The sequence below is a fragment of the Hibiscus syriacus genome, unplaced genomic scaffold (genome assembly GCF_006381635.1).
Source record: "Hibiscus syriacus cultivar Baekdansim isolate YM2019G1 unplaced genomic scaffold, ASM638163v2 tig00111099_pilon, whole genome shotgun sequence".
Lineage (NCBI taxonomy): Eukaryota > Viridiplantae > Streptophyta > Magnoliopsida > Malvales > Malvaceae > Hibiscus > Hibiscus syriacus.
The window spans coordinates 204,178-232,007 of record NW_024062984.1 but is presented as its reverse complement, the minus strand read 5'-3'; the positions used below and the strand labels follow the sequence as shown (position 1 = coordinate 232,007).

The following is a 27,830-nucleotide window of genomic DNA, read 5'->3' as shown; positions in this document are numbered from 1 at the left end:
TAATTTGGAACTGCTTTTGTTTAAAATAGACTTCTCTCAATCCTGTTCAGCTAAGAGTTAGTTATAAGCATCAGTTACACGATCCTACCGACAGCTTTGATAGGAACCATATTTTGTCTTTCGTTTTCTGGGCTTTTTATGTATGGGTATTTCTAACATTCCATGGAACATTTGGATAACTTGGTTTTTTTTTAAGTCATTCTTTAGGATTCTTTTTACTTTTGATGATTTCTGTTAAGCTTTTTTGGGTCATGAATGATTGTTAGTATTTGAATGGTGTTCTCTTGCTTGATTTGGATGCTTGCCAACCTTTTCATATCGGCATGATCGATGGCTTAATTCTTGCTATCCCATGTTTTATTGGCTGAATGTTATTATTGAGACAGAATGAGTGAAGGCTTCGGTAACGCAAGTGCAAGTTCCAGCTCGATTTTGAATAGCAGTTTCCAAGAAAAAGAGGATGATCAAGCTATACATCCATCTTAGCAGAGGAGAACTTGCACAACAATGGCAAGCTTGGAAAAAGGCTTTTCTCATCTGGATTCCATTCGGTATAACCATTTCTACTCTTATTCGTGGTTGGTCGCTTCGTTGAAGAATTATGTCAAATTATACCACATGGAATGGCCATGATAGTTTTGGACCTAAAAGGCATTCTTTTTTTTACCTGCTATTTCATTCCTCAAGGACTAAGTTCTTCTGAGTGACATGCTATACTACGATAAGTGCCAATGGTTGTTGACAAATTGGATATATTTACATGTGTTGTGTTCGTCACTTCTGAGACCCTAGCATTATTTATTTATTTACTTTTTATTAATTCAATAACTTCATTCTAAACTTTTCTTTTCCCATTATGGCATGTTTTCCTAGTTCACGAGTTGTACGCATTATTGTGGCATAATTGTGTTGACTGAAGCAGGGGTTTTTATGGCATGATATAGATCGGTAAAAACATGTTCTTCGTACTTCTTTTTGGTACAAGTGCCGCATAACTCTTATGGGATGATCATTTTTTTAACTTCTCATATTAAATGTATATTTGTTATAGAACACACTTTACATTTGTTGGCATTTTAGGAGTATTACTAGGAAGTGTGATAATGTCCTTTTTTTCTTTTAACATTTCTTACCGTAGATATAGAAGTCTACCAAAGAGTAATTTAGTGTCCTATTTTTACTCTTTTTGTCTCTCTTGCACTTGATTAGGAAATTGTGATTTCGATTTAACATGGTTCAAAAAACTATACTTCTCTTTTTGCTCCCATGTTTAATGATTATTTCAATGTCTGTGTCACTGTTCTCACCTGTACTTCATTCTATTTGGCTGATGATTTGTTGCCATGATCATTTTGTTGGCAGCTCACTCCTCGTGTCAATGGGGAAATACCTGATGCGAATGATGCAACCTTAGATCATGAGCGACTTTCTGAAAGGTTGCGATCTTGGCATACACACTATATCAATTTTGCATCGATTGTTTCATCTTATGTTGTTCACTACTTGTAGTCTTCTCCAGTTTAGGCTTTTACAAAACAAAAGTGGTTTGGACTTCATTTTAGGCTTTAATTTTGTGGTTGCTACAATGTTATATTTGTCTGTTTCTTTTGAAAAACTTCGTTGCCTCTTTCCATTTTGCTGAAGGTCTCTTGAATTATGTTCCTTGTTGGCTTAAGTTAAAAAAAAACATATTGGATTTGTATTGTTAATAATTTTGTGCATTAAATGACTCCTACACGGCTAAAACCATTCCGTTCTTATTGGGTTGGTATTCATTAATTTTGTGGTTAGCAAGAGTTGAAGCATGAGTTGTTGCTCGGACTCGGCATATTCTCTGGACTTGTCTAGGGAAATACAAATTAAGATGGAAGAAAGAGAATGAAACCAACATGATAAGGAAGAATGGAGAAACATTGAAATGCAAATAAGAAAAAGGAGAGAAAATAATTAATTTTTTGGGGTTTGGAAATTGTATTCAAAGAAAAAATTCTCAGTTCAATTGCACTACTTTTCATCTTATTTCTCACCAACATCCGTTTGTTTCTTTTGTGAATTTGCTTCATTTTGCTTGGGTTTTTGTTAGTTAGGACACCCGACTCTTGTACCCAAGTCCTGGCAACATAGCAAATATGACATAAAATATTGCCATACATCCTAACATGATGGTTGCAGATTTTGCATTTGATATCTCTACATTTCAGATATCCAGTTAAACCGGTTTGCTTTTATTTTGTTATGATGGTTCTCCCCCTTGTTCAGGCTGGCTATATGGTTTAGCTGAATTGCAAATCGAGGGTGATGGAAATTGCCAGGTCTTTCTTTCGGTCCTATCCTATGATGTGACTTTCTCTACAATCACCTTTTATACCCATATTTCCGTATAAAGATGCACATATATGCAACAGTGAGATTTTAATATTAGTCACTGTTTTTTTTTGCATTATTGCTGTCTTCTTTGTCGACATCTGCTGTTTTGCCTGATAAATCTTCCATGATGGTATGTTTTTGGATAGTTCCGAGCACTAGCGGATCAGCTGTTCCGCAATCCAGACTGCCACAAACATGTTAGAAGGCAGATTGTCAAGCAAGTAAGATTTATGCTGCTCACAAATGCAAACATCTCTTTTTGTGACAAAGAAGCCTTCCTTTTTGGAAATACTGACTTGTTATTTCTCCTCGTCAAATAGGCGATTTTCATGTCTTTTAGGATTGTTTTCCCTTCTATTGTTTGTGAGATTTATTACATCTCTTTTTATATGAATGAAGGCGAGTGCATAATATAAAAGAGTACAACTTTGGTGTATGCATTTCCTTACACAGTATCAGAAATAAAAGCTTTCTTTTACCAACTCAATCATATGTTACACATCAATACAAGTTGAAGATCTCAAAGGCTTCTGTGTATATATGTTGATGCCTATACTATTTTTGATTATATGTAAGGGTTAATTATGCATTTGAAATACCGAACTAGCCAAAAATTTCTATCATGTTATCTAGTTTCATTTAAACTCTATTATCATCTCTATCTCCTAAAGCTAGGCTAGATAAGCAATAATTGAGATTAAAATATTCATTTTAATGTTTACAACGACTCTCTATTCTTCTTTCGGTTTATTTTATTTTCTTATTTCTCAGCTAAAGCATTCCAAAAAGTTGTATGAAGGCTATGTTCCAATGAAGTACAAAAGCTACCTGAAGAAGATGAAAAAGTTAGATATTGAGTCTTGTTTAATTTCCTCTGGATGAATATAATAGGTTTTTTTAATGATCTAACTGGGTAAATACCAACTCATTTAGTGCTATTTTTTCTGTTTCACTAGATCTGGGGAATGGGGAGATCATATCACTCTGCAAGCAGCTGCTGACCGAGTAAGTTGAAATTTCGTCTTTTTGACTCCTTAGAATGACTTCTTGTTACGGCCCCGTAGAAGCTCATTTTTTCCAAGTCATTCTCTATTGTTTGTTTTATCTTAAAATAGCTTAGATCTTCCACTATAGTGTTTAATCTGTCTTTCACCTGAGATGGATATGATCATCCATGCCAATGAAACTCTATGAAAAAGGCCTTTACGTTTATGTATAGGTTCCATAATCTTACCAAACAATACTTTGAGATTCTTGCGCGTGATTAACTGAAGTTCATCAAGTTAAGCTCATGCAGAAATGCTTAAACCTTAAAGAGTCCCCTCTGCAGTAATAAACTTATTTTGTTATTCCATCTATTAGCTATTTATCAGGAAAGCTTATGATGTTTGACCTCTTCGGTATCGATTGCAGTTTGGAGCCAAAATTTGTCTAGTCACCTCTTTTCGTGACACTTGCTACATCGAGATCATGCCTAAACAAGCAAGTCCTAGTAGAGGTAGATATTATATAACCTGTCTTGCCTGATTTCTTACGTGGTCGTCCTTTCAGTTCCATGATAGAAATTTCATTTCTTATGAACTTTGACTTTTATATCAAGTTCATTGCCGTCTGTTATAGTAGTTTAATTTTGAGCATTGATGATCGCATTCCTAAGCTACCTTAGACAATTTGATCCCCCCTTCGTTTAGCAGCCGATGCTTAATCTAAGTTGCTTATTATTGTCTATTTCAGAAGTTTGGCTGAGCTTCTGGAGTGAAGTGCATTACAATTCATTGTATGCAAGTGGAGGTGAGACCCCATTTTTCATCTCTTTTTTCTTTTAATGCATTATCTTTCGCCCAATTCTTGTTATTTCATTAGCCAGATTAACGAAGTATCTCTCTCTTTATATTTATATATATTTACAGATGTTCCCACCAGAGCACCGAGAAGAAAGCATTGGCTTTTTTAGGATTTATATAATATAATGACAAACTTCCTTGTTTATATTTGTTACATGTGTATTTTCCTTACCTCCATGTTATCTTCAAAGCTAGGGTTTGCTGTTGTAAAACTTCATAACTATTTGATGACTCATTTTATTTTGACATGCAAGTAATTAACATTCAGAAAATATAGAGAAAGGAGTTGACTGTACAGCCACTTCTACATTTCAATACAATTTTTCTATTTAATAAAAAGTGTCTTAAATACCAAACAATTAAAAATTAAAAATTAAAAATGAAAAAGAAAAGAGAGAAGAAAAAACACAAATGAAGCAGTTGGAGCATGAATTGATCATGAAGCATGGACAGAAGCACAACAAAGCGGCCATGTGGATGGCATTGAAGACATAGGAACTCAGAAAGAAATGAAAACAATGTCGCAAGATTTGGTGGATAAAATCCGAAGCAAAGATCCTCTCATATAGAACATGTTTGAAGACTTTTTACATTATTACGGGTTGATTCCGACTGCTCAGCGAAGCCAGCCCTTCCGCCACCCCTTAAATACTCCTTAGTTTCCAGCAAGGAAAACACACAAAAGAAGAAAATATAAATAAAACCCAATTTGGACATCATTAGACTCCCTCAAACGGTACCGACAAGGAGTGTTTCCAAAGGATCGGTAACAGAGACTGTACATGCATTTTCATTCTAACCCACTAATACTACAACTGCTGCTGCTGCTGCTGCTGCTACAACGCCTCCAATCGGTGTTGGAGTGTCTCAAAACAGAGCATCAAAATATAGCTCCCCAGAAGCTGAACTAACAACTTCCGGTCATCAATTCTCCCTCATTAGATAACACTTTCATGTGTGTTACTATGATAAGTTCCATCAAATTCCCCGTATTTTAGGGAAGGAAAAAAAGGGGAAGGCCCGTATTTTAGGGAAGGAAAAAAAGGGGAAGGGGGTGAAGAGGGGAAGGGAGACAATTAGGCAAATAATGTTGGCCTGTACCCCGCTAAACAACACTCATTAACTGTAAAAATACATACCCCTTGCCTCTATTATCCCACTCACATCCTATTGAGTGCACTGTTATCGATCTTCACACACAACCCCCTTTTTCTTTATTAGCCCCTTACCGACTCGGAGTTGATTTGTCTGGTACTCCCAGCAGGCAAATTGGATCCATTCATGGGCACAGATTGCTGAGAAAAGTACATCAAAAGCTTCTTCTAGGACTCACTTGTGTGAGGAAGACTAGCTCGTAGAAGTTCACAAGGCATTTCACGCCTTATAGCCTCTGAACCAATGACTTCTGTGGATGGCTGAGACTGATTTCGTATTGATTTGATTCTTGTCTCTATTTAGTCACACAACTTGGTAAGAAGGGTGAAAAATTCATCAAACGAAGCCCTCCAAAAGGTATAATTAGGCATGCTGCAATTTCCAGAAGGATGACTTGGAAGTTTAGTGACCCTTTCAAGAACTGATTTTAGCATAACAGAAGCACCATCACCAGCATAGCTTCCAAAGGGCCTAAGTGGAGGCTGCTCCGTAGAACAAACAACTGCAATGAGGCATGCACTAACCGCACGGAGATCCATTCCATTAACACACATGGAAACAGTCTTTGCAAGATCACTAGTTGTCTCGGTTGCTTCCAGATCCGAAGAAAGACCACCAAACAAGAATCTCAAGTGACGAAAAATGTTCATGCATGATATTCGCATAAGCTCACTCCCAGGGATGAGAAGCTGAAGGAACCTAGTGATAAGCTTCCGTCCTTTTGCAAGAGAGACTAATCTTAGGAACACAATGTCATCTTCGGGAGCACAGCTAACTGCACGCGCACCTTTACTAAGTGGATCCACAAGCTGAAGTGATGCTGCCATGCCTTTAAGCAGGATCTGCCACCTACGTCTGAGCTGAGCCCCACCATCATGAGGTTGACTAAATTGTATGAGCCAGTCAATATCATCTATCTCAAGAAGAAGACTGAAACCATCCTCAATGATGATTCTAGCTGCAAGTATAGGTTCCTGCTCTAGAGGCCTCTCAGTTTTCTGATCAGAAGCATCACCTGAAACTAAGGGAGGACTGACTTCAAGTAGAGGACGCAGTCTACGAAGGGAAGACAAAGATACCTTCCCAAGAGCATCCACATTGAGATGCGAATGCTGCTGCCTGCTGTTACGGGATCGAGAATGTGATTCTTTCTTACGAGATGGGTAAAAATGACGTTTAGCCCTGGACGCAGAAGATCTTTTGGCAAGACAAGCTTGGTGGTAATAATCATCCACATAAGGATCATTACTATGCGTGGCAGCATGCTGTATCTTGAGAATGCCCCTATCTCTTCACCAGTCATATACTTGGATCTGAATTGCACCAACCACTCTCACTTTTCTGGCTACCAGTATCAGAACTTTGCTAAGAAAATAGCATCCTCTGCCTGTTTCTTTGTGATGATTTAGTTTGATGTTCCCTAAGATCAGCCAGTTCAAGCATCATTTTGTGTGATGAAGGATGGGAATTATACAGTTGATATTGCAATGCAGTATTTTTTTTTTTTGAATGAAGCAATGCAGTAAACTGTGCTAAAGATGGTTGAACTGCATGGTGTAGTCTCTGCTCTTGCAACCGCTGTTGAGGGGACATTAACTGTGGGGACATTAGGCCATTTAGATGAGGTATTTGCTGTTGCAGCATATGATGCAAAAGACCAGCATGTTCTCCATGTAATAGACCAGACCGGTTAACCCAATTATTTGTGACCTGCTACTAAAAGATAAGCCAGGAGATGTTAACTGGGACAAATTACCGCCAAAGGTAATCCTTGAGATAGACCAGACAGATGAAGGCTGGAGGTGGACATTGGAGAGAGGCTTGCTGCAGAGAAGGGTGACTGAGATCCAGTAGTAAGAACGGGAATATTTAGGTTGCCAGGCAAAGACTGCTGGCATCCGCTACCAGGAGGAGGGAAAGATGTGAAGGTTGAGTTGGGTACCATAATTGGTTCCCTTCAGAAGTGAGGATCTGGTTGCTGCTAGGGATATGATGAAGTTCTATACAAAGGCTTCGCTTCTGAAAAACGAGCAGAAGATGGTTGTGGCTGAGAGGACCATCTCTTGCCGTCTTGAACATCTTCAGTATCAAACATGAAGAGAGGCTCTGGTTGCTGCTGGGGATATGATGAAGTTCTATACAAAGGCTTTGAGTCTAAAAAAAGAGCAGCGGCTGATTGTGGTTGTGAGGACCATCTCTTGCCTTCTTGAGCATCTTCTGTATCGAACACATGCTGATCCATCCAGTTGAAAAAATCTCCATCTTGAGCCTAGTCAGTAGCAGATGAACCTGAAAATAAATTTTCACATGAGAAATAAGCAATTAAAATATAAATGTTATCAACCACTGTTGAACAGAATAAAATCATATTTATAGAATTATTATCATATACACTAAACTGATCCCAAGATTTTCAAGCAAAAAAGTGGAATAAAAGTGTTTGTTTTTTTACAATATCACCTGATATTACATGTTTTCACTCATCAATACAGATCATAACCACAAGTATACATGCATAAAATATGGCTTAATTTTACTTACTTTCCCTTGAAAAAGAACCAGATCTATCACCAGCAACTCCTGGATTTCTTGGTCCGGTGACAACCCTATTCAACTGCAGGAAAAAAGAGAGATATTAAAATCCAATCACCATGAAAAGACAACAAAAGCCAAATAGGTAGCAAGGGAACGACAGAAAGCAAACAAATAAGCGCATTTGCAGAAGTACATGAATATATGCATGCTAAGATATTCAATCTGCCAACACCATGGTAAAACAACCATCTTCAAACCAGTCTTTAGGTGAAAAAATGCATATTAGAAAGTAAAGATTCGATTATAAAATAAAAAGATTCCGCAACAAGCAAAGTTTTGTTCTCTCTTTCTTGTTTCTCTCCTCACAAATAAATAAAGTAAAATTATATTTATTCATTTTCTTATATTTAATGATATAATTTTTATTTCATTTAAATTTAATTATAAAATATAAAACATTTAAACAAAAATCATCATCTAATCTTTTAAATTTTTATATAAAAATAAATGTATAATTCTTTAAGACTATGAATAAATTATAAAATCTATTGACAATATATACACATCTTACAAGGTAATTTTTTTGTCAAATGTACTTTTTTTTACCTTAAAGATGCGTTTGGTTCACGGAATATAAGATTATCAGTGAGAATAAAAGATTATCAGGAAATATGATTACTGTGAATGTTGTATTTTGTGTTTGATTGGTTTAGCAGGAATGTAAGATTACCGTGTTTGGTTAAAGGAATAAAAGATTATTAGAATGTATATTTAACCAAATTGTCCTTATTATATATTTGTATAATATTACAAATTGTAAAATATTTATATATTTTCTTTAAAAAATTAAATTCATAATATTTATATAATTTTTTTTACAAAATTAAAAATATAAAAAAAGTTTAATAAAAGGATAAATTTTTTTAACCCTTGAACTTCATATAAAATTTTAATTATAGATTTTTTTTGTAAATCTAAAATAATTTAAGGATAAATTTATAATTTAACATTCGTAGAATTTTTATTATTTAATGACAGAAGAAGGATATTTTTGAAAAAAAATAAAAATTTAAAGGTATTTTAGTCCAAAACGCGGGTAATGTTACAATACCTAAGGGAAGGGAGGTAATGACATTCCCGGTAATATACCTAAAAAATCTACTATTAGTAATAAAACATTACCGGGAATGAGATTCCCGACCAACCAAACATGAGAATGTGTGATTCCCATCCCATGAGAATCCCACAATCCTTGAACCAAACACCTCCTAAAGGATCGGTGATTAAAAGAGAGCTAGTTGCACTCGAGGTCCCAAACTATGTCCCCCTATTTAAATTAGTTTTTATACTTTAAAACATTCTATATTATTCTTTAAATTGTGATATCTAAAATAATCTTAAACTTTAAAATATTTATATTAGTTCTCAAATTATCACTATCATTTCATTTAATCATTCTATTAATATGTCATCAATTTCATTAAATTTTGAAGGTTTTGAGAATTGAACTTATGAACTAAAAAAACAATTTATTTTTAAAGGTCCTAAGAAATTTTTAGAATGTCACGAGTTTAATTTCTCATGACCTTAAAATACATATTAATTTATTTAACTACTAGAGTTAATGGTATGCTAACGTAAGGATCAAAATAGAACGATACCAATAGTTTGAAGATGGATAAAGAACATCTTAAAATTTAAGTATCAATTTAAAATAAGGGTCATAGTTTGAAGACTAATATGAAATATTTTGGAATTCAGGGATCAAATTAGAATATGAATCATAATTTGGGGACATCCCACGAAATTATCTGTTAAAAATTGCAGCATACCCTTTGTCACCTAATTGGAAGAAAAGAAAGTAAAGAAATGAAAATCATATATTTTATATTTTACAAAAAAAGGTTCCAATCTTAAATTCTTTCATTTCCAGGGGAATTCATGCTTTATTCATCAACCAACATGGCATAAGGGCTTTCATTAGATTGCAATATGGTCCATAACACCTTTGTTAAGCGCTGGTACGTACAAGTGCAAGAGCCTCACCGGCTTGCAATTTCGTGGATATCCGGAGCTCTCTGTACTCCTCGTAAGTAAACGATTTGTAAAGGCGTGGATGGTCGGAATCCACCAGCTCCGGCGGCGGCTCCACCGTTGCATCTTTCGGTCCCAAGAGGAACGTGGCGATCGACACTCTAATCTTTGCCTCCTTGCATTGCACTCTATGTCTCAAGGTGTGTAACCTCCCATTGCTCCATACCTGAACAAGCAAAACAACAACAACACGATCATAATACAAGAAAAAAACGACGACGACAATAACAAGAACACGATCATAATACGAGAACAGCGATGACGATGACGGCAAAAACACGATCATAATACGAGAAAATCATCGACACGACACGAAAGAGTGTGTTAGGATCACATGTGCCATGTCTCCAAGATTGACAAGGAGGCTGCCAGGCAAGGGATCAACAGGTACAAATTCACCAGATTTGTCCACTTCAAGGCCACCAACATTCTCATCGTCTTGAAGTATAGTTAGAAACCCAGAATCGGTGTGTATTTGGACCCCGGTTGTGCCTATAAATTCCGGGGTGAAATTGTACTTATTTATCCTAAATTGACAAGGCCAATCCTTGCAGTAATCTCCATTCAATCCCATACTCTCAGCTATTTTCCCACCTATATCCATGATCATCTCATTTATTGCTTGAGCATACTTCTCAATCGTGTCCCTGAACCAAAATCAGAAACCAACCATTGAAGCATATTCATCAAAGATAGGAAAATATCAATCAACAGAGGAATCGACCATTAAAAGGTGTGAAATCTTGAAACAAGAACAATCCCATCAAGATAAAATGAAAAAAAAGGCAGACCTTTGGGAAGGAGAGGCTTCCAGCTGAGAACAGAAGTCGTGAACAGCTTGGGAGGAGGCCATATCATAGAGACCCAGAGCTTCATAAAGAGGGTTTTTAGTGCTTGGAGCCCAATAACCACTGCCGGCGATGACATCCGTGTTGTTTTTCTTGATTTCGATGGGGAGGTCAAGCAACGATCTCACGATTTTCTTCATTTCCTGCATCAATTCCAATGGGATCTTGTGATTCACCACCCTGAAACAGCCCCACTCTTCGGAAGCTTTCCTTAGTTTCTCGTATTGTCCTGGAAAATCTGAGAAATCAATCGTTGGGATACTCTGGGTTTTTTCCATTCTTTCCCCTCACTTCCCTCTCTTTTTTTTCTTCTCAATTCTTCGTAGGTAGTTTACAACTTGTATATATATTATATTAGAAATATAATACTAATGGTGAAAACGTGGGTATGGGCATGGATCAGCCGACAGCAGGGGACAGGTTTTAGCTTCTTCTTCCGACAAGAGTGATCCAATGTCGCAAGAAAAACAAGAAATCCACGACATAGTGTTTGGTTGGACGCAATGGCACATTGGCAATGGAGTACAAATGCGGAAAATGGTCAAAAAGAGGGAAAACTTATTGGTGTCGGTGTTGTCTCCTTTCCATTATCTGGTAGTAAGAGTCTTGTCTCAGACTTCGACAAAACCAATACGCAACAGATTTCATAGACCGAATAATTTTCAAGTCTTTTGTTGAAGCAGTGGTGATTCGATTTTGTCGTAGAGTTGATCCTTTCTTTCTCTAGTTCATGGCAACTCGGTTTTGTCTCTGTTTGATTCGATTTTTTATCCTCTCATAATCTTCCATTAGTTTCACGTGGAAGAACATCTTATTAATTCCATCTTTCCTGATAGAAGAAAAAAACTCGGAGTCTTTTTCGAGTATGATTGTAAATGAACCGACTGTTTGATGAAATGTTCATATAACATTTGTTTATGTTCATATATTAAATTAAATAAATATTAATAAAATAAATAAAATAAATAAATGAATATGAATAATATTTGTATGTTCATTTAATAAATAAAAAAACACAAATTTATTTATGTTAACGAATAATCTTATTTATCAACTCATTTATAAACTCATTTATACGAGTCTCATACTCTTGCTACTTTTTACATTGTAAATGTTGATATAAATATGGACTAAATTGAACACGAGATAAGTGTTTAAGATCAAACTATGAAACCTAAGAAGATTAAGAGCTAGTGACGTAATCTAACCATTTTTTGTTGGCTTACAAGTAAAACAATAAAAGATGTTAGTTTAGACTTTAAATGAACATGTTATCGAACTTTAAACAAATTGAACACAAACACCTTAAAAAAAACAAATGGATATTAAAAATTTAAACAAACACAAACAAAACACATTCAAAAATAGACAAACACAAAACACTACCTTATATATACATCAAGCTCAATTCCTTTATACCCCAATTTCTAAATAATCAGCTGATAACTAAACCAACACAAACTCAAACTCTATTCAACTCGCATTGAACCACCCAAACTCAATGATTTGAAGCAATTATACTTAAATCCACAGCTGGAAAAAGTACAAATCCAATCTCCACTTAAAATGGTATGAAAAGGTAAAACCAGTTTCTGGTCTTCATTCTACAAAACATAAGTTCATGCTAAACACAACAAAAATAAGCCATTGAACCAAAAATTAGCACTCTAACTTCCATTTCTATATGTATAGAACAGTGAGAATACATTTCAATGGTGTCCACCTCTACCTGGTTCCAATACTTCTTTTCTTCAGGCGAGGCTAAAAAATGTGGGGAAGATAAGAACAGTTGTTCTTTTGGAATGGCTAATGCAGTTATCAAAGATAATTAAGTTGCTTTTTGGCGAACAAACCGTTGCAAACTTTTTGGCATTTCGGTTTCCAGATTGGTTTTCTGCTTCTTTCTGGATGTTTCGTGTTCCTCCGTTCGTTGCTCCAAGAACGGCTTCTTGGCTCTATCAATCATCTCTCTTCTCTTCTTTGCTCTCTTACTTGGCTTGTTCCTTCCCTTTGTTTTCTTTTTAAACTCGGTATCCTTTGCGGTTTCAATGGCAGCTTCCATTTCAGATTCTTCTATCTCCTTCTTCGTTAGCTTCTCTTTCTTTGGTGGTGCTCTCACAGTACCAACCTTGGTTGGGTCCAACATTATTGTTTCGGGTGGAAGTTTGTCGAGTAGAGAGTGCACTTCCTTCTCTCGCCTCTGTTTAGATGTTTCAAATGGGTTTGCCACCCAAGAATCAAAGTTGGGTTCACCAGATCCCGGAATGAGAATACTAGACCAACCCATGGAGTGCCCTATCCCCAAAACATCTTCATAAGGCTGAAACAAAACTTTCCCTACCTGGTAACCTTTTGCCATGGAATGAGTCATATAGCTGCTATAATTCTGAGATCCAGAAAAATCGGCTAAAATTTGTATAAATGATCCGGTTCCAGCAGCAAGCAAGCCTTTCTGACTGAAATTCAAGGTTTGCATGGCATGGCAATGATTGGATAACCTCAAACTTCCTCAAGTCCCAATCTTGATTTTATTTTCTCTCCCAGATGTAGCCATGACATGGCCATTGGGATGGAATGCCAATGACGAGACAGGTCCTGGATGACACAGCATCTTTACCAGCGGGACGGTTGCATGGCATGGCAATGATTGGATAACCTCAACTTCCTCAAGTCCCAAATCTTGATTTTATTTTCTCTCCCAGATGTAGCCATGACATGGCCATTGGGATGGAATGCCAATGACGAGACAGGTCCTGGATGACACAGCATCTTTACCAGCGGGACGGCACTAGTGGCTTCCACATGGTTTACTGTACCACTGAATGGCCTAATGCAACAACTCGTTGTATGGATTGACCTGCATAATATCAGTACGGCCTAAACCAGTCCGGAAGTTGCCTATCTCACCCATTGTAACATCTGATACGAAGCTGCCCAAATTTGTTTATGGATCCAAGAGGAAGTGATTTTTAAGAAACTGAAGTCTTAGTACTGCACCAATGCTCCTAAAATGAAAAAAGAAAACCAAAACTCTATCTCAGTTTGATTAATGTATCCCGAGTAAACTTAACAACCATGAAAAGAATGATGCCAAAAGTGAGTTGTTAATAATGAAGTTAGACTGAAGGCGTAGACTACGCTAAAAGGATAACATTTCCTGAAGGTAGTATATTCAAAGAATCATGATCAGATTTAATGTGGCCTATTATCTAAGTGCAGAATAAAAAGAAGCAACAAGCCGGCTGGGCCAAAGAAAAACAAAATAGCTGCAGAAATAATGAGTAAGTTTTAATATCGGATTAAGCCTCGTAATTATCACACTAGAAAATTCCATAAGTTTCTGATAGCTTAAAGGAAAGACGGAAATAGGATAGAGAGGGCTAGAGACAAGAATTTTTAAGTTTCTAGGAAAACAATGCATGCTAGGGTAAGGAAGCCAGAACACAAGAAGTTCAGATATGATACACAACCCACCATTGCTTTTTTCTTCTACTGATCTAATAAAGTACAAAGAATATAAAACAAAGAAGAGCTTAGATGAAACTGATTAGTCATTTAACTGGTTTCTAAAAAATGAGATTGAAAAAAAAAATGTGCAATGCAACTAATTAAGTAAAACAGTTCATCAAAAAGGTATACTGACCTTTAAACAATGGAGTTCAGTTCCATCACGATTATAATATAAGGGTACCTGCAATAATTAGCACCTTAGCTGCTGAACTCTGATAAAGCTCTTACTCATTAGCAGCAATTATTTTCACTTTGATGACATTATAGTAGAAATATGGCATCCTTAATAGACAGAAATAGATCTTATAAAGATACAAACTGATGAAGACAATGATTGCTTTCATAAAAGCGTACGTCCAACAGAGTAGGCCCATATCAAAGCACATGCACCAACTAATAGGAATAAAACTTATTTTTTTGGGTCAAAATGAACATTTCACTTGTAACATAAGAAGGCTTACTTTTCTGAGCAGCAGCAAAAAAGAGTCATTATGCAAGTATGCTACATCCCGCACTGTTTCTCTAACCTGAGCAAAAGAACCGGCAATTATAGGTAAAGTAAATCACCTCTTGCTAATGGCCAAAAAAATTATCACTTAGTTTAGTCAAATCTTATCATACCAATTTTTTGAGTAAGAGTTTAACATTGAGCATTAATTGATACCTGAAATACAAGAATAAAGTATAAATTGCAATAATCATTTCAGTTATAACTCCCAAGTCCCAACCTAATTATATGTCTCAGGATACTATTACTTTGCTAAGACAAAAAATATCAGCAATATCTAGGATAGAATCCTGCTACAATAAATCAAGTTTGTTGACCCCTTATATAACATTAAAAGCATGTGACGGAAGTTCTACTTTCCCCCACTGGCTGAATTTCATAGAGACCTTAGAGTGCTATCTGAGAACTTAGACTAACAAAAAGCAATGACAAGACATATGCAACGTTGGATATTCAGATTCTCATACCAATATGATGCCATGGATAATCAATAGCTGTAAAATATAAGAGCCAGGATGAGCCAATGGATTTACACTAGAAAAGAACACTTGGATTCAAATTAACTTATTGGCTCTAGGTTTTAATGAGATTAAATGCAAAAAACTTTAGATTCCCCAAACAGAGATCTATTCCAAATTTGATCCATACTATCATTCCTCTTAGACTAAATATTGCAAACAAAGCCTTGCACAATGGTGGAGTGGAAAATAAAACATATGCATTCATTTTCTACAATGATTATAAAAAAATTGCTCCATATGCCGCTCACATACAAGAGCACATAAATTGAAACCATAAACAACCCATATTGTAAGCATTATGGTAAAACTCAATACCAAAACGTTTAGGTCAAAGAAGGTGAATTTTCTTAATAACATTGAAACGGGAACTTGCGATATGCAAAATCAGACTGACACTGAATGCACCGCATCCCCTTCGAGTTCAACCACAAAATCTGATATTTTTTTTGCTAAGCAGTGCATACCTGATCTCCTTAACTAGGTTTAATGTCTTCATATCAACAATAGCAGTGACCCTTGCGTCCAGCAGCCAAATACCGACCATTTGAGGTGAAATCCAGAGTGTATGGACCAAGTTCTGCACATGTAGATGGATCGAAATGAGTACATAAAGCCGAACAGAACTAAAAAAGCAATCATTAACACAATTTTTTGACTGATTGCTTAGTTCAAACCACTAAAAACCTTCTGCAAACAAATTATAAACATTTGGGAAAGTAGGCACCTCGTAGAACAATATCATACTGGTTCCTTGAGCTTAAGATATCAACCTCACGAGCAATATATTCTTGCTTGATCCTCCATGTCTTCTCAATACCCTCTGCCCCAAATAGCCACCCTCACTCGGCAAAAGCCACTAAAACCCAAAAGAATTGCAGATTTAAGATTAGGAAGACTTAAAATACGCACAGACATGAACATTAAGAAATACAAATAACCCATTGCTTAAAGGAAAATATAAAACTCACTTTCTCAATCTTGGCTGCAGTTTTTGCCGATTTTCCATACAAATCTTCCCTTACAGCAAGTTGGCCTTTTAGTTTCTTGTCTTTTAAGCCCTGCAGAAGATAAACAGATAATAAATTCATAAATTAATTTGAAACTAAAAAAAAATTAATACAAACATCGATTGCCTCCAAATTAGCCGCCTCCCCTCTAAGATACTTCTTTACTTTCTCTTCCATCTCATCATCGCTATTCTCCTTTTTAGCACCCATTGTTACGAAAATGTACGGAAGCTGGGTTGCTGAGGAAAATCTCTCAAGTCAGTGACGTGAAAGAACAGCTTAACTATTCATAAACCCTAACAAACCCTTAGATGAAAAAACTATTCATCACATCCCGCAGCCCGTTTTAATTGATAAAAGGGATAATATACAATTTGACCCCTAGAATAGAGCTAGAACTTCAATTTAGTCTTTTTAACATTTTTAATTATAGTTAGGTGAAAATTTTGATATTAGTATTTTTGTTAAATTGATATTTTATGGAAAAAGGGTACTTGATCCATCCACTTTTCAAGAAAAAAAAAACAATGTAGCCCTCCACCTTTTTTTCACTCAATGTGGTCCTCTAATTTAGAAAAAAAGACTTAATATGATCCTTTGACCAATATTTTTCATCATTGATCGACGTGGTCGTTACTTCGTTCTGACATGGCACGTTAAGAAGGCCAACATACTTTTTTCTCTCAATTTGGCCCTCCTATTTTTTTTTCTCTTTCCTTTTGGTCAATAAACTCTAAATTGAAAAACTTGAAAAAAATTAAACTTGTAAAAAAAATTGAAAAACTGGGGATGAGCTACTTGACCGGGTAATGAAAGGGAAAAAAAGAAATCTTTGGTTGAAAAGGAGGAAAAATGAAATGAGAGGATAAAGGAGGAGAGCGGAGATTTGGAAATATATAAAGCAAAGGGATATTTTTAATTTAATTATTCTTTTGAGAATATTTTTTCAATATATTTTTAAAATTTTAATTTAATTAATATTATTTTAATTATATTAATAAAATAATAATAATAATAAATGTCACATCATACATAAATATTAATAAAATAAATCATGAGGATCAAAACAGGAGTAATTCAAAAGTTGAGTGATTAAATTGAAAATCTTTAAAGTTTACTGAATAAAATAGAAGAGAGAAGATAGTTGAGTGATGAATGATATAATTTTCTCATTTATAAGAGTCTTAAACAAAAATAGGAAGGTCAAATTGAGTTATTTTCTTAAGTTGGAGGGTCAGACTAAGAGAAAAAATATTGACTTACTTAACGTGTCACGTTAGCACAAAATAACTACTCCATCAGTCAACGATAAAAAACATTAATTAAATGATCACATTGAATCTTTTTTTTTTCTAAATTGAAGGGTCATATTAGTTTTTTTAAGTGAATGGGCTCGGGTACCCTTTTGTCTTATTTTATCAAACTAACGGTAATTCACAATATAGTGATAATTTTATGATATATAAATAAACTTAATGATCATAACACAATTTTTAAAACTTTAGGGGGCGTTTGGATGGGGGAATGTGGGATTCCCCCGGGAATGGAATCCACATTCCCCCGTTTGGTTTGGCCGGTAATGTCATTCCCGGTAATGTTTTATTACCAATAGTGGATTTTTTGGGGTATATTACCGAGAATGTCATTACCTCCCTTCCCTTAGGTATTGTAACATTACCGGCGTTTTGGACTAAAATGCCCTTAAATTTTTATTTTTTTTCAAAATATCATTATTCTGTCATTGAATAATAAAAATTCTACGAAGGTTAAATTACAAATTTATCCTTAAATTATTTTAGATTTACAAAAAAAATCTATAATTAAAATTTTTTATGAAGTTCAGGGGTTAAAATAAAATTTTACCCTTTCATTAAACCTTTTTTTTATATTTTTAATTTTGTAAAAAATTATATAAATATTATGAATTTAATTTTTTGAAGAAAATATAAATATTTTACAACTTGTAATATTATACAAATATATAATAAGGACAATTTGGTCAAATATACATTCCAATAATCTTTTATTCCTTTAACCAAACACAGTAATTTTACATTTCTGCTAAACCAACCAAACACAAAATACAACATTCCCAGTAATCCTATTCCCTGGTAATCTTTTATTCCCACTGATAATCTTACATTCCGTGAACCAAACGCACCCTTAGTGTACAAAATAAAGATTTTTTGATTTTTTTGTCCAAAATAAAGCTCCAAAACTGTCAAACATGTTTTTAGTTTAGATAAACATTGTCAACTTCATTTCAAATTCAAATGTTCACGAATGCAAATGTACATATTAGACTTACTTGAATCGATTTTTGTTGTATAAAAAATTCGAAATATTTATTATAAAGTTCAACTGTCTTGTATTTTCTTCGAAACATTTTCAGTTTTCAAATATAAAATGAGAGAAAATAAAAGAAAAATACATGATTTGTTGATTTTTTTTATCTTTTGGTTGTGATTTATGATAGTAGATATCAAGAAACTCCGATAAGTTCTTGAATTGGTAAACATATTTGTAATATCTTTTAGGGTAAATTATCTATTTTGTCACCTACATATTATTGGTTTCTTTTTTGTCACCCAACTATTATTTCTTTTCAAAACCGTATCAAGCATTACGTTTTAATCCTATTTTACTCACATGTCGTTAAATAATTAAAGATCATACTAATATATCATAATGCCGCATCAAAATTGAATAATAATAATAATAATAATATCACACCAACATCACCGTTTTGTTTTTTTTAACAGTAAGTGACCAAAACATAATATGAGGTATGCTTTTGAAAAAAAATAATAGTTGAATGATCAAAACAGAAACTAAGTAATAGGTCAATTGCCAAATAGGTATTTTACCCTTTCTTTTAAGATGGGCATGAGTTAAAGTAAACGATTTAGCTTAATTTCTGCAAGGGAAAACTCTACATGTCTCTTTTTTATTTTGGTCACTATACTCTCGTATCCGACATTCTCCTCCAAAATCTGAAAGAAAGAAATGCACCTTTTTGTTATCTTGGCCTTCCCTGAGCTTGTTGTGTAGCTGGGACACTGTACAAGGACTTCAATTGCCTGCTTATCAGTTTGCTCTTATTTAAAGCAAGTTGAAGATCCAACTCATCAGACCACCACTGCTCCAACCCATGAGCCTCGAGAAACTTCTGTTTCCCCGGCTTCGACATCACGAACAACTTCGCCGCAACCTGGGCATCCATGGAACCAATTTCTGCATTTTCCCCCTCGATTCCTTCTGGATCAGTGTAGTGGCAACATATATAATCTCTCTATTATTCAGATACAAGTGAGGCACCCATTTTTTCAATCCAACAGAAGTTTTCTCCCCATATATGTGGCCCAACCAATTCTTTAGGCTGAAAGTGTCATCCTCGATCTCCTCATCGATACTAGCCTGAGGTTCACTGCTCGAAGGAAGCATCGACTTGAGCTGCTTCCAAGCAAACTCTGCTTTTTCTCCAATAGTTCTCAAGCTCATAGGCAGTGAGATAGAAGGTGGGTTAAACAAATGAGCATCCACGTATATTCCTTCTTTAGCCAATGCTTTTCCCACTTGTAAAGCAAAGCCAGCTCCCAAGGAATGGCCTGCAACACATACAATGTTGTTTCTGTACCTGTCGGCAACTACTTTTAATGCCTCCAAAGCTACCTTAAATCTTACCGAACCCTTCAGGCTTTCCCAAGCTACAAACCGGAGATCATCCTCAATATCCCTCCGGATAGTCGGGCGTTTAAGCAATGTTCCTCGAAGTGCTAAGACAGCCTTTGGTGCTCCGCTAGGTCTAGCAAGCACAAAGTCGGCCAGGGCTGCCGACTGATCCCATTCTAGTACTGCTCCAAATATTGATCCATCCCTCTCATCGATCAAAGTTCGGGCTAACTTGTACTTGAAGGTCATCCACCAGTTTGGAGCAAGGGCAGTTTCCTTTGGTCTGCCCTCTTGTCTGTCCAATTCAAGCAGATAAACTGCTTGTATGAAGCATGCGATCACTGTTCTCTTATAGTTTGCATCTTTCCTATATTATTTGTGAATTGTTCATTAGAATGATTTCAAGAATTACTCTTCTAAAATTCTTTCACAAACTTATTCAATTTCATGACATATACAAGCAAATAGAAGAATTTTGAATAAAATAGATGATCCAATGGAGTAGGAAGAGTTGGAGGTGCAAAAGCTATATATACACATGCAAAGATAGCCATGAATTCTCTTGGGTCGAACATAAAATTCATAAATCCTTAACTACTCGTGGAATCATTAAAATCCAAGGACCTTAAATAATCTAAAACAGATAGATTTGAAGCAAAAAAAAAATGATCCATAGATTCATTTCTGAAAAAAAAAACATTTGCAAATGTAAATCACACGGCTTCATTCAAAGAAAACTGCGATTTGTCGTGGTTCAAACAAAAAATTTGCCATCACAACACAATAACCTTTCTAAAAGAGCAAAAACAGTGAGAAAAACCCAAAAATTGGGAGCAAAATAAGAAAATGGCCGTCTTAAATTAAACATTTAAACTTCGTTTTCGATCAAGGTTGTACAGCATGAAAAACGTACTAACCAACTAGAATTGATGAGGTCTCTCCAATTAGGTTTCGCGACATTGCGAGGGCCGGACACGTGAAATGCATATGGGTGTTCTTTTTCTTCTTCTTCCACTATCACCACCACTGCTTTTTTCAATCCCCAGCTTCTCCTCCTCTGCTCCGGGCTTGGCCATCACCAAACGGAAACCTCGACCCGAAGGAAACTGAAATCTAATTCCTTCTTCAATTCTCTGCTTTAGCAACAACTCAATTTCTTTGTTTGCAATTGTACTGTTGACAGCCTGTGAGGGAAAGCTTTCGGAGAACAGTTTCCTTTTCTGGACGTTTGAAACCTTCGACTTTTGAAGTAACTAAGGGATATAGGAGTAATTATCAATTTACTACTTATAATTATAGCTAAACGACACTTTTTTTTCCTTGACTTAAATACCGGTCCTCATTTATTTATGAAAAAACCAAAATAGTACAAAAGAAAATCTTGAACAATAAATAAATAAACACCCCCACCAAGAAATGAATGGGAGCCAATTGTATAGCACTAAATTAGGAATGACATACGAATATAATTTCATAGATTTTATATCGTATCCGATTTAATTGAGACCGGGATTGATACAAATTCAATAGATAGTGAACATGTATGGATGTAAAAAGTTATACTCATTGTAGGTAGTGGTAGGTGATGGATTTAAAACCTTTTCCATTCTATATCTAACTGTCCCGCATCCACCTACCCACTAATTACCCGCTATATAAATTTTAAATCATTATAAATTTAAGTATAATTTTAGAGACTATTTTATAAATATAAATATTTTATAGGATATGACTTATAATCTAACCAAATATTAGGGTATAAACTTAATTAATCATTGATTTATTTAGGCTTATAAAACAAATAAATACATTAAGTATATCATCTTTTTCATTTAAGTACATAAAGTATTGTTTGGTCAAAATAAGTACTTAAAGTTATATTTTTAGTCGAAATAGATACCTAAAACATTCATTTTTTTATCCAAATACTTAATGTATTCTTTAATTAATGTCACATATTAACTTTTTAGAATTTAGATGAAAATGTTTGAATAGTTTAAGTACCTATTTTGACATAAAATACTTTAAGTATCTATTTTAACTAAAAATATAACTTTATATAGTTATTTTGAGCAAAAAATACTTTAGGTATTTAAATGAAAAATAGAATATACTTTAACTACTTATTTATGATATAAGTCTTTATTTTATTACTATTATTAAAAAGTTGTTTTTTATTTATTTTTGTTGTTTATATAATATGTGAGGTTGCTGTTAAGGGAGTGTGTGAGATTACTGTTAAGTGGGTGTGTGAGAGTACATGCAGATAGGATAGGTGATGGATATACTTGAGAATATACTTGCAACACGAGCGACCAGCAAACTTCTCTGCTGCACTAAAACAAATGGAAATTGTGAAGAAACAATGCTGCCAGAGAAAAGAAAACAAAACAGATTGATCCTAAAAGCAGCAAGCAAACTCCTGAAATGGCAGCTATAGGTGGGGATGGCAAACGAGTATCGATCCGGCGGTCCAAGAGATGCATCCATCGCCAGGTAGTGTGCCACACGGTTGCCATCACCAGGGATGAACTGAAAGCGACGTGTATGTAAACCCCGAGCTCAACCCTTGATCTCCCGCAATAAAGGGCATATTTCAGACAAATCCTCCATTTCAGATAAGAGATTGGTGATGCCAGTCCTGGAGTCTCCTTCTAAAATTACCTTTGAAAAACCCAAATCGAGAGCGAATTTCACAGCATACAACGCCGTCATGGCCTCTGCACCAAACGGCGAGGTGATTCTTCTAAACCCTCTCCTGCAAGCACCCATTATTAATCCTGTCGAGTTTCGAGCAATCACCCCTGACCACCCGTTACCTTGTGTTCGTGAGAAACTAACTTCAAACTTGATCTTGATCATCTCTGACGGAGGAGGAGACCAACGAATCAGAGGTGAAGTTGAAGGACCTCTAAGACGAGTGTTTGCAATAACATCATCTCGACATTGGGCTCGAATAAAAGTAAGCAAATCTTCCGTGTTGCTAACTTTTCCTCATGAAATAATTCCATAATTCGATGCTTATCCCACTCCCTCGTATTTGGTTTCATCAGCTTCGCTACCCATTCAAGTCCCACTCCTCTTGGAGAACTTATCCTTTTTAACTCAGACTCCGGAAACCAATAGTCATTCCAGATAGAGATGAGAACCTGTACCGACCCTCCATTTGAGACCCATCTCCAATAAACCCCTAGCGCTCCAGATACTCTTCCAGATGTAAGACGGTTGAGTACCAAGATGGGCAAACATAAAATCCCCATGAGGAAAGTATTTTTTTGTAAATGTATGACGGGGAATTTGGAATCGACGTCTACGCTCCAAGGGCGACCGTCTGAAGCTACGGAGTCGACGAGAGAGACACAGTTAATTGTGATGTTTTCAATGGGGATGTAAGGGGAAACCATGAGTCTCCTGCAACAGGATCGACAGGGTACTGAATAAAGAAGAAGAAAAGACAAGGAAACTGGAGATAAAAGCGGTTAACAACCCTTGTATTCTCCATTGTAGGGGGAAAAAGCAGGGTAACAGAGAAAGATGAATATAAATTTTAAAAAGTAATAATTAAAGGAAATAAAAAGAGTTGGAATATATTTTACATTAATTGATGTGTATATCAATTTAACATTTTCAAAAGAAATTCGTCGAAAAAATTAAACAAATAATTTTAATTGTAAAACATGAAATATACTTAAAATATAAAAGATTGAAGTTTTTAATTCTAAAATATTAATATCTAATTTCGTGTCTCAAATTTCCCCCCCTAGAAATCACATTTTTAACGTAAAATTTCTCAAATACTGTGTTCAAGAGCAGATTTAAAACATAGAAACATAAAGACAAATCTGAGTTCAAATTTAAATATGGCTTAACAATGAAAAAAATATTTTTCAACAATTGTCACTGCTAGATCCCTTTGGCTTCTCTGCGGATGAAATATCCTGTTGTTTGACTGTTACAGGTTCATCTCCCAGAATAACTCCTTGCTTTTGTATGTACAACCATTTGTCTTGAAACAAGTAAACGAAAGCAATCAAAGAGATCTCAGCCGTCAAAAGTATGGTCCAAAGCTTTATGCTCCTTGACGTCTTCTCATGATATGCTACCAATCCAGTGTAAATGTTGATTATACCTAAAACTGAGGCTGCAGTTCCTAGTAACCAGTGTGCAGAAAACCATCCACTTCTTCCTTTTGATCCCCTGTAGACAAATTTTTATGCTTAATGTGTGTTGGAATGTCATGGACATATCCTCTACATCCATGTTAGAGATGACAACTGGTTAAATATCTACACATTCAAAATTAATTGGGTACCTGTAGGGGTGTAAATGAATCGAGTTTGAACGAACAAGACTATGCTCATGTTCATTTGTTTATTTTTGAAGGTGTTTATGTTTGATTCGTATTCTTTTAAAATTTTAATATTGTGTTTGTGTTTGTTTATTTATTTTTGAAGATATTTTTGTTGGTCTATTTATTGTTGGCGAACATAGTCGTTTTTATGTTCAAAAATGATGAAATTATGCCAGTAGTCTTTTAGTTCCTTAGGCTTCACAATTTGAATTCCAAAGTTCATCATAGGAATGATAGATGGGTACAATTTCGTTGATTTCGCACTGTACCAGTTCCAGTTGGGATTGAAATTGGTATAAGTTTAGTAGGCAATGAGCGGGTGTGAATGTAAAAAGTCATATCAGTCGTGGGTAGTGGGTAGGTGATGGGTTTGAGACCTTACCTACCTTGCATCCACCCGCTCTACACCCGTCCGCCTACTAACTACCCATCATATAAATTTTGGACCGAATTTAGATATAATTTCATAGACTATTATGTAAATCTTAAGATTTTATAAGATATGATTTATAATTTAACTAAATGTTAGGTATACACATTTTAGAATTGAAGATTGTCGTTTCTCTTATCTCAAATTGGGGGGTATGGGCAGGTACATATAGGTACGAGATGAGTAGTGAGTATCCGGTTAGTGGATTTGAGAATGTACCCGCGGGTGTGGATTTAAAAATTTTACCTATGGGTAGTGCATATGAAAATATTAGGTGGGTATGGGGGTATCCGCACCACCCTGCCCGTTTGCCATCCCTAGTTCATCATGTGCTCAATTTAGTCTAGTTTTACCAATATTTAAAATCTAAAAGAAAATAAAAAGGAAAAGGAAAATCGGATAAACGAACTTATAAATGAATGGATAAACGAGTTTGTTCATAAATATAAACGAGCCGAACACACCTCTTGTTTGTGTTTGTTCGTTATTTAGCTTAATAAATAAATGTTATATGAATGGTTCCGGTGAATCTAACAACTTATTATCTCGAAAGTTTAATCCGAAGAAAGGAGTTACGGTGGTTTACCTCGAAGGACGAAGGACCCCAATCAATGCCTGCAACCATATGATACAATATAAAGCTAACCCTAGTCTTTGATGATGATTGTTGAAGGAATTATTGAAGTTTTTTACAGACATGACTGCCCCAGCTGTTGCAAGAAGTAGAGAAAGAATCTGCTGAACAAAAATCAATAGTTAAATGCATGAAAATTAGGATACTTTTAAGAATCATTTCTTGGTAAATATCAGAATTAATTATTCTCTAAACTATTAGTTTAATGTGACCTTCTTGACTTGAGTCTTAAGATACCTTACTGATCTCACAGTAATCATTTACAATGCATCTGGTTGAAGATTCTGTATATAAAAAACAATTGCCCTTTTCTTGCTTCTCAAGCATTCATAATAATATATATCTACAGACTATTATATTCATTTAGATCTTATTTTTACAGTAGCGGTAAAGATGAACTCGCCTGTGAAACTACATGAACATAGAAAAGAATCTTAAGCCTTCTTCCACATTCTTGCATATTTGACAGTCGAATAGTAAGTATCCCAACAGGCATAAAAAACCCCATTGATGCCCACAGGAGGAATCCATGTAGTTTAATCTCAAACATCAGTTTATGATCCACCTATTAAAAAAACAAACAAACCAGAAGCCAGAAACAAAAGACTCTCGATCTTCTTGCTCTGTAATCAGAAAGAACAATGTAATAAGTCAATAAACATGTCAATCCCTTACCTTATGAATGTTGCCTACGGGCGTCTTCACATGTTGTTGAGACGATGAGCCGACCACCGGTGGCCCGAGTATGCTCATAAGACATATAAACATGATGAAATGAACCAGTTTCCCCGTCAGAAGTAGCATTGTTGATGTTCTTAGTGAAAGACAGAGATGAAAGCAAAATGGAGGTGAAAAGACTGGGGAATCGTCTCTTATAATAGACCCACCCTTTACTTTATTTGCCGCATACATAAATAATGGGAAAAAAGATATATATATGTATATATTCGATAAAGCTGATGTGTAGCTTTCACATGCCATATAGTGATATCTTTTAAGTGCAACTCGTTTGTGTATATATTGCATGGAATATTAAACAGATTGAAAAGCATGTGGGGATCACTTCTAGGCTAGCTTTTTGGAGTGTTGCAGAAAGTGGAATTTCAAAGCTAAATGGTGTGGTTAGGTTCTAAATAGAGAAGAAGAAGAAGAAGAAGACATTCAGAATGGTATATAATACACACTATCCTATGCTTAATGCTTCCCATTACTCTCTCATTGCACCATAATACCTTCATTAGATATGTATTTCGTTTTATATTCTATATTGATGCTTGTGTGTTTGAAAAAAAGCTTAATTACTCGTATTTCTGCATATGGAAATTATGAGGGAAACTGGTTTTGTAATTTGCTCCCATGGATGCTTCCAAAAGCCGAGAGCGATGTAAAGAAGAAATATAATTTTAGGTTGTGGTGGGGATCAGTGGTCCTTGTTCATATCATCCAACTGTGCGCTGGAATTCCTCGAGGTCCCTCATTGTAATCATTTGGTTCTTTTATCAGTATTGTTGGTAATCTACCTATCGGGTTAAGTAGCCGCTGATTGAATCTTCATTTATCAGTTTTCTATCGGCATACACTTTAATCTTCTTCCCATTTTGCAGATAGGGTCGAAGATTCTCATACTTTTAGGTAGATAAGATTGCTTATTCTTAGTTAATTTAAGTAGGGAGTGCAACGAATCGGGTTGGATCAAGTTTTCAATCAAACTAATTAGGCTTGAGAAGCATATTATCTCCACTTTATTATCCCAATTCAACATGTGTTTAAGGAGGTTGCATTAGATCCGAAACTCGACTCAAATTTTGATATAGGAACACGCATCCAACCTGACCCTACTCGACACAAATATAAAACAAATTATTATTTTTGTTTGGCAAGATATGGACTTAATTGAAAAAAGAAATAGATAGAAAGATATTATAGTAATTATCCCTAAATATATAAAAAATTATATTATTATATCGAATCAAGTCGAATATTATTCATTCTAAACACAAACTGAATCCGATCCGATCTCAACTATTATAAAAATTTAACATGACCCGAACCTGATCTTTTTAAACAATCCTATTAGGTCGAATGATAACCATTTACCAAGAGTTGTAGGGATCTCACATGTGATTCAACAGCCAACCCATAATCATGAAATTGGAAGAAAATTATATCACTTGAAGATTTAGAAAGTTTTAGCACAGTACTCATAAACCCAACACATAATTAAAGTTGTTGATTCTAAAATTAGTAGATTTGTTCATTTATCCAATGATTCTCCATTTGACGATTTGTCTTCGAAGCATAATCAAGTGCATTAGGGTTGTAATTCATAATCATTTAATGAAAAATAATTAATA

At 35.1% G+C, this 27,830-nt stretch overlaps 3 protein-coding genes and 3 pseudogenes across 4 annotated transcripts; 1 reads left to right on the top strand and 5 right to left on the bottom strand.

Annotated features, from left to right (window-relative positions):
- The first annotated feature begins 1,402 nt into the window (after positions 1 to 1,402).
- LOC120153301 (OVARIAN TUMOR DOMAIN-containing deubiquitinating enzyme 11-like) lies at positions 1,403 to 26,423 on the top strand. 2 transcript variants are annotated; one of them, XM_039165289.1, is made up of 9 exons: positions 1,403 to 1,436; positions 2,260 to 2,312; positions 2,514 to 2,588; positions 3,139 to 3,212; positions 3,324 to 3,372; positions 3,781 to 3,865; positions 4,102 to 4,158; positions 4,278 to 4,331; positions 26,405 to 26,423. In XM_039165289.1, the coding sequence occupies exons 1-8, from the start codon at positions 1,418 to 1,420 to the stop codon at positions 4,319 to 4,321; spliced, it is 456 nt and encodes a 151-aa protein (XP_039021220.1). In that variant the 5' UTR covers positions 1,403 to 1,417; the 3' UTR covers positions 4,322 to 4,331; positions 26,405 to 26,423. The 2 variants fall into 2 exon arrangements, with proteins under 2 accessions (XP_039021220.1, XP_039021219.1); XM_039165288.1 differs by lacking the exon at positions 26,405 to 26,423 and having other exon boundaries at positions 4,278 to 4,427.
- LOC120153297 lies at positions 5,511 to 8,119 on the bottom strand (annotated as a pseudogene).
- LOC120153300 (2-oxoglutarate-dependent dioxygenase DAO-like) lies at positions 9,805 to 11,163 on the bottom strand. The gene is made up of 3 exons (XM_039165287.1): positions 10,787 to 11,163; positions 10,330 to 10,642; positions 9,805 to 10,161 (listed from the first exon to the last, which is right to left on the bottom strand). Exons 1-3 carry the CDS (start codon positions 11,119 to 11,121, stop codon positions 9,913 to 9,915), a joined length of 897 nt encoding a protein of 298 aa, XP_039021218.1. The 5' UTR covers positions 11,122 to 11,163; the 3' UTR covers positions 9,805 to 9,912.
- Positions 12,378 to 16,689, bottom strand: LOC120153303 (annotated as a pseudogene).
- LOC120153299 lies at positions 19,269 to 21,260 on the bottom strand (annotated as a pseudogene).
- On the bottom strand, positions 23,949 to 26,412 carry LOC120153304 (cytochrome b561 domain-containing protein At2g30890-like). The gene is made up of 4 exons (XM_039165290.1): positions 26,152 to 26,412; positions 25,880 to 26,041; positions 25,429 to 25,577; positions 23,949 to 24,258 (listed from the first exon to the last, which is right to left on the bottom strand). Exons 1-4 carry the CDS (start codon positions 26,386 to 26,388, stop codon positions 23,949 to 23,951), a joined length of 858 nt encoding a protein of 285 aa, XP_039021221.1. The 5' UTR covers positions 26,389 to 26,412.
- Positions 26,424 to 27,830: the final 1,407 nt, after the last annotated feature.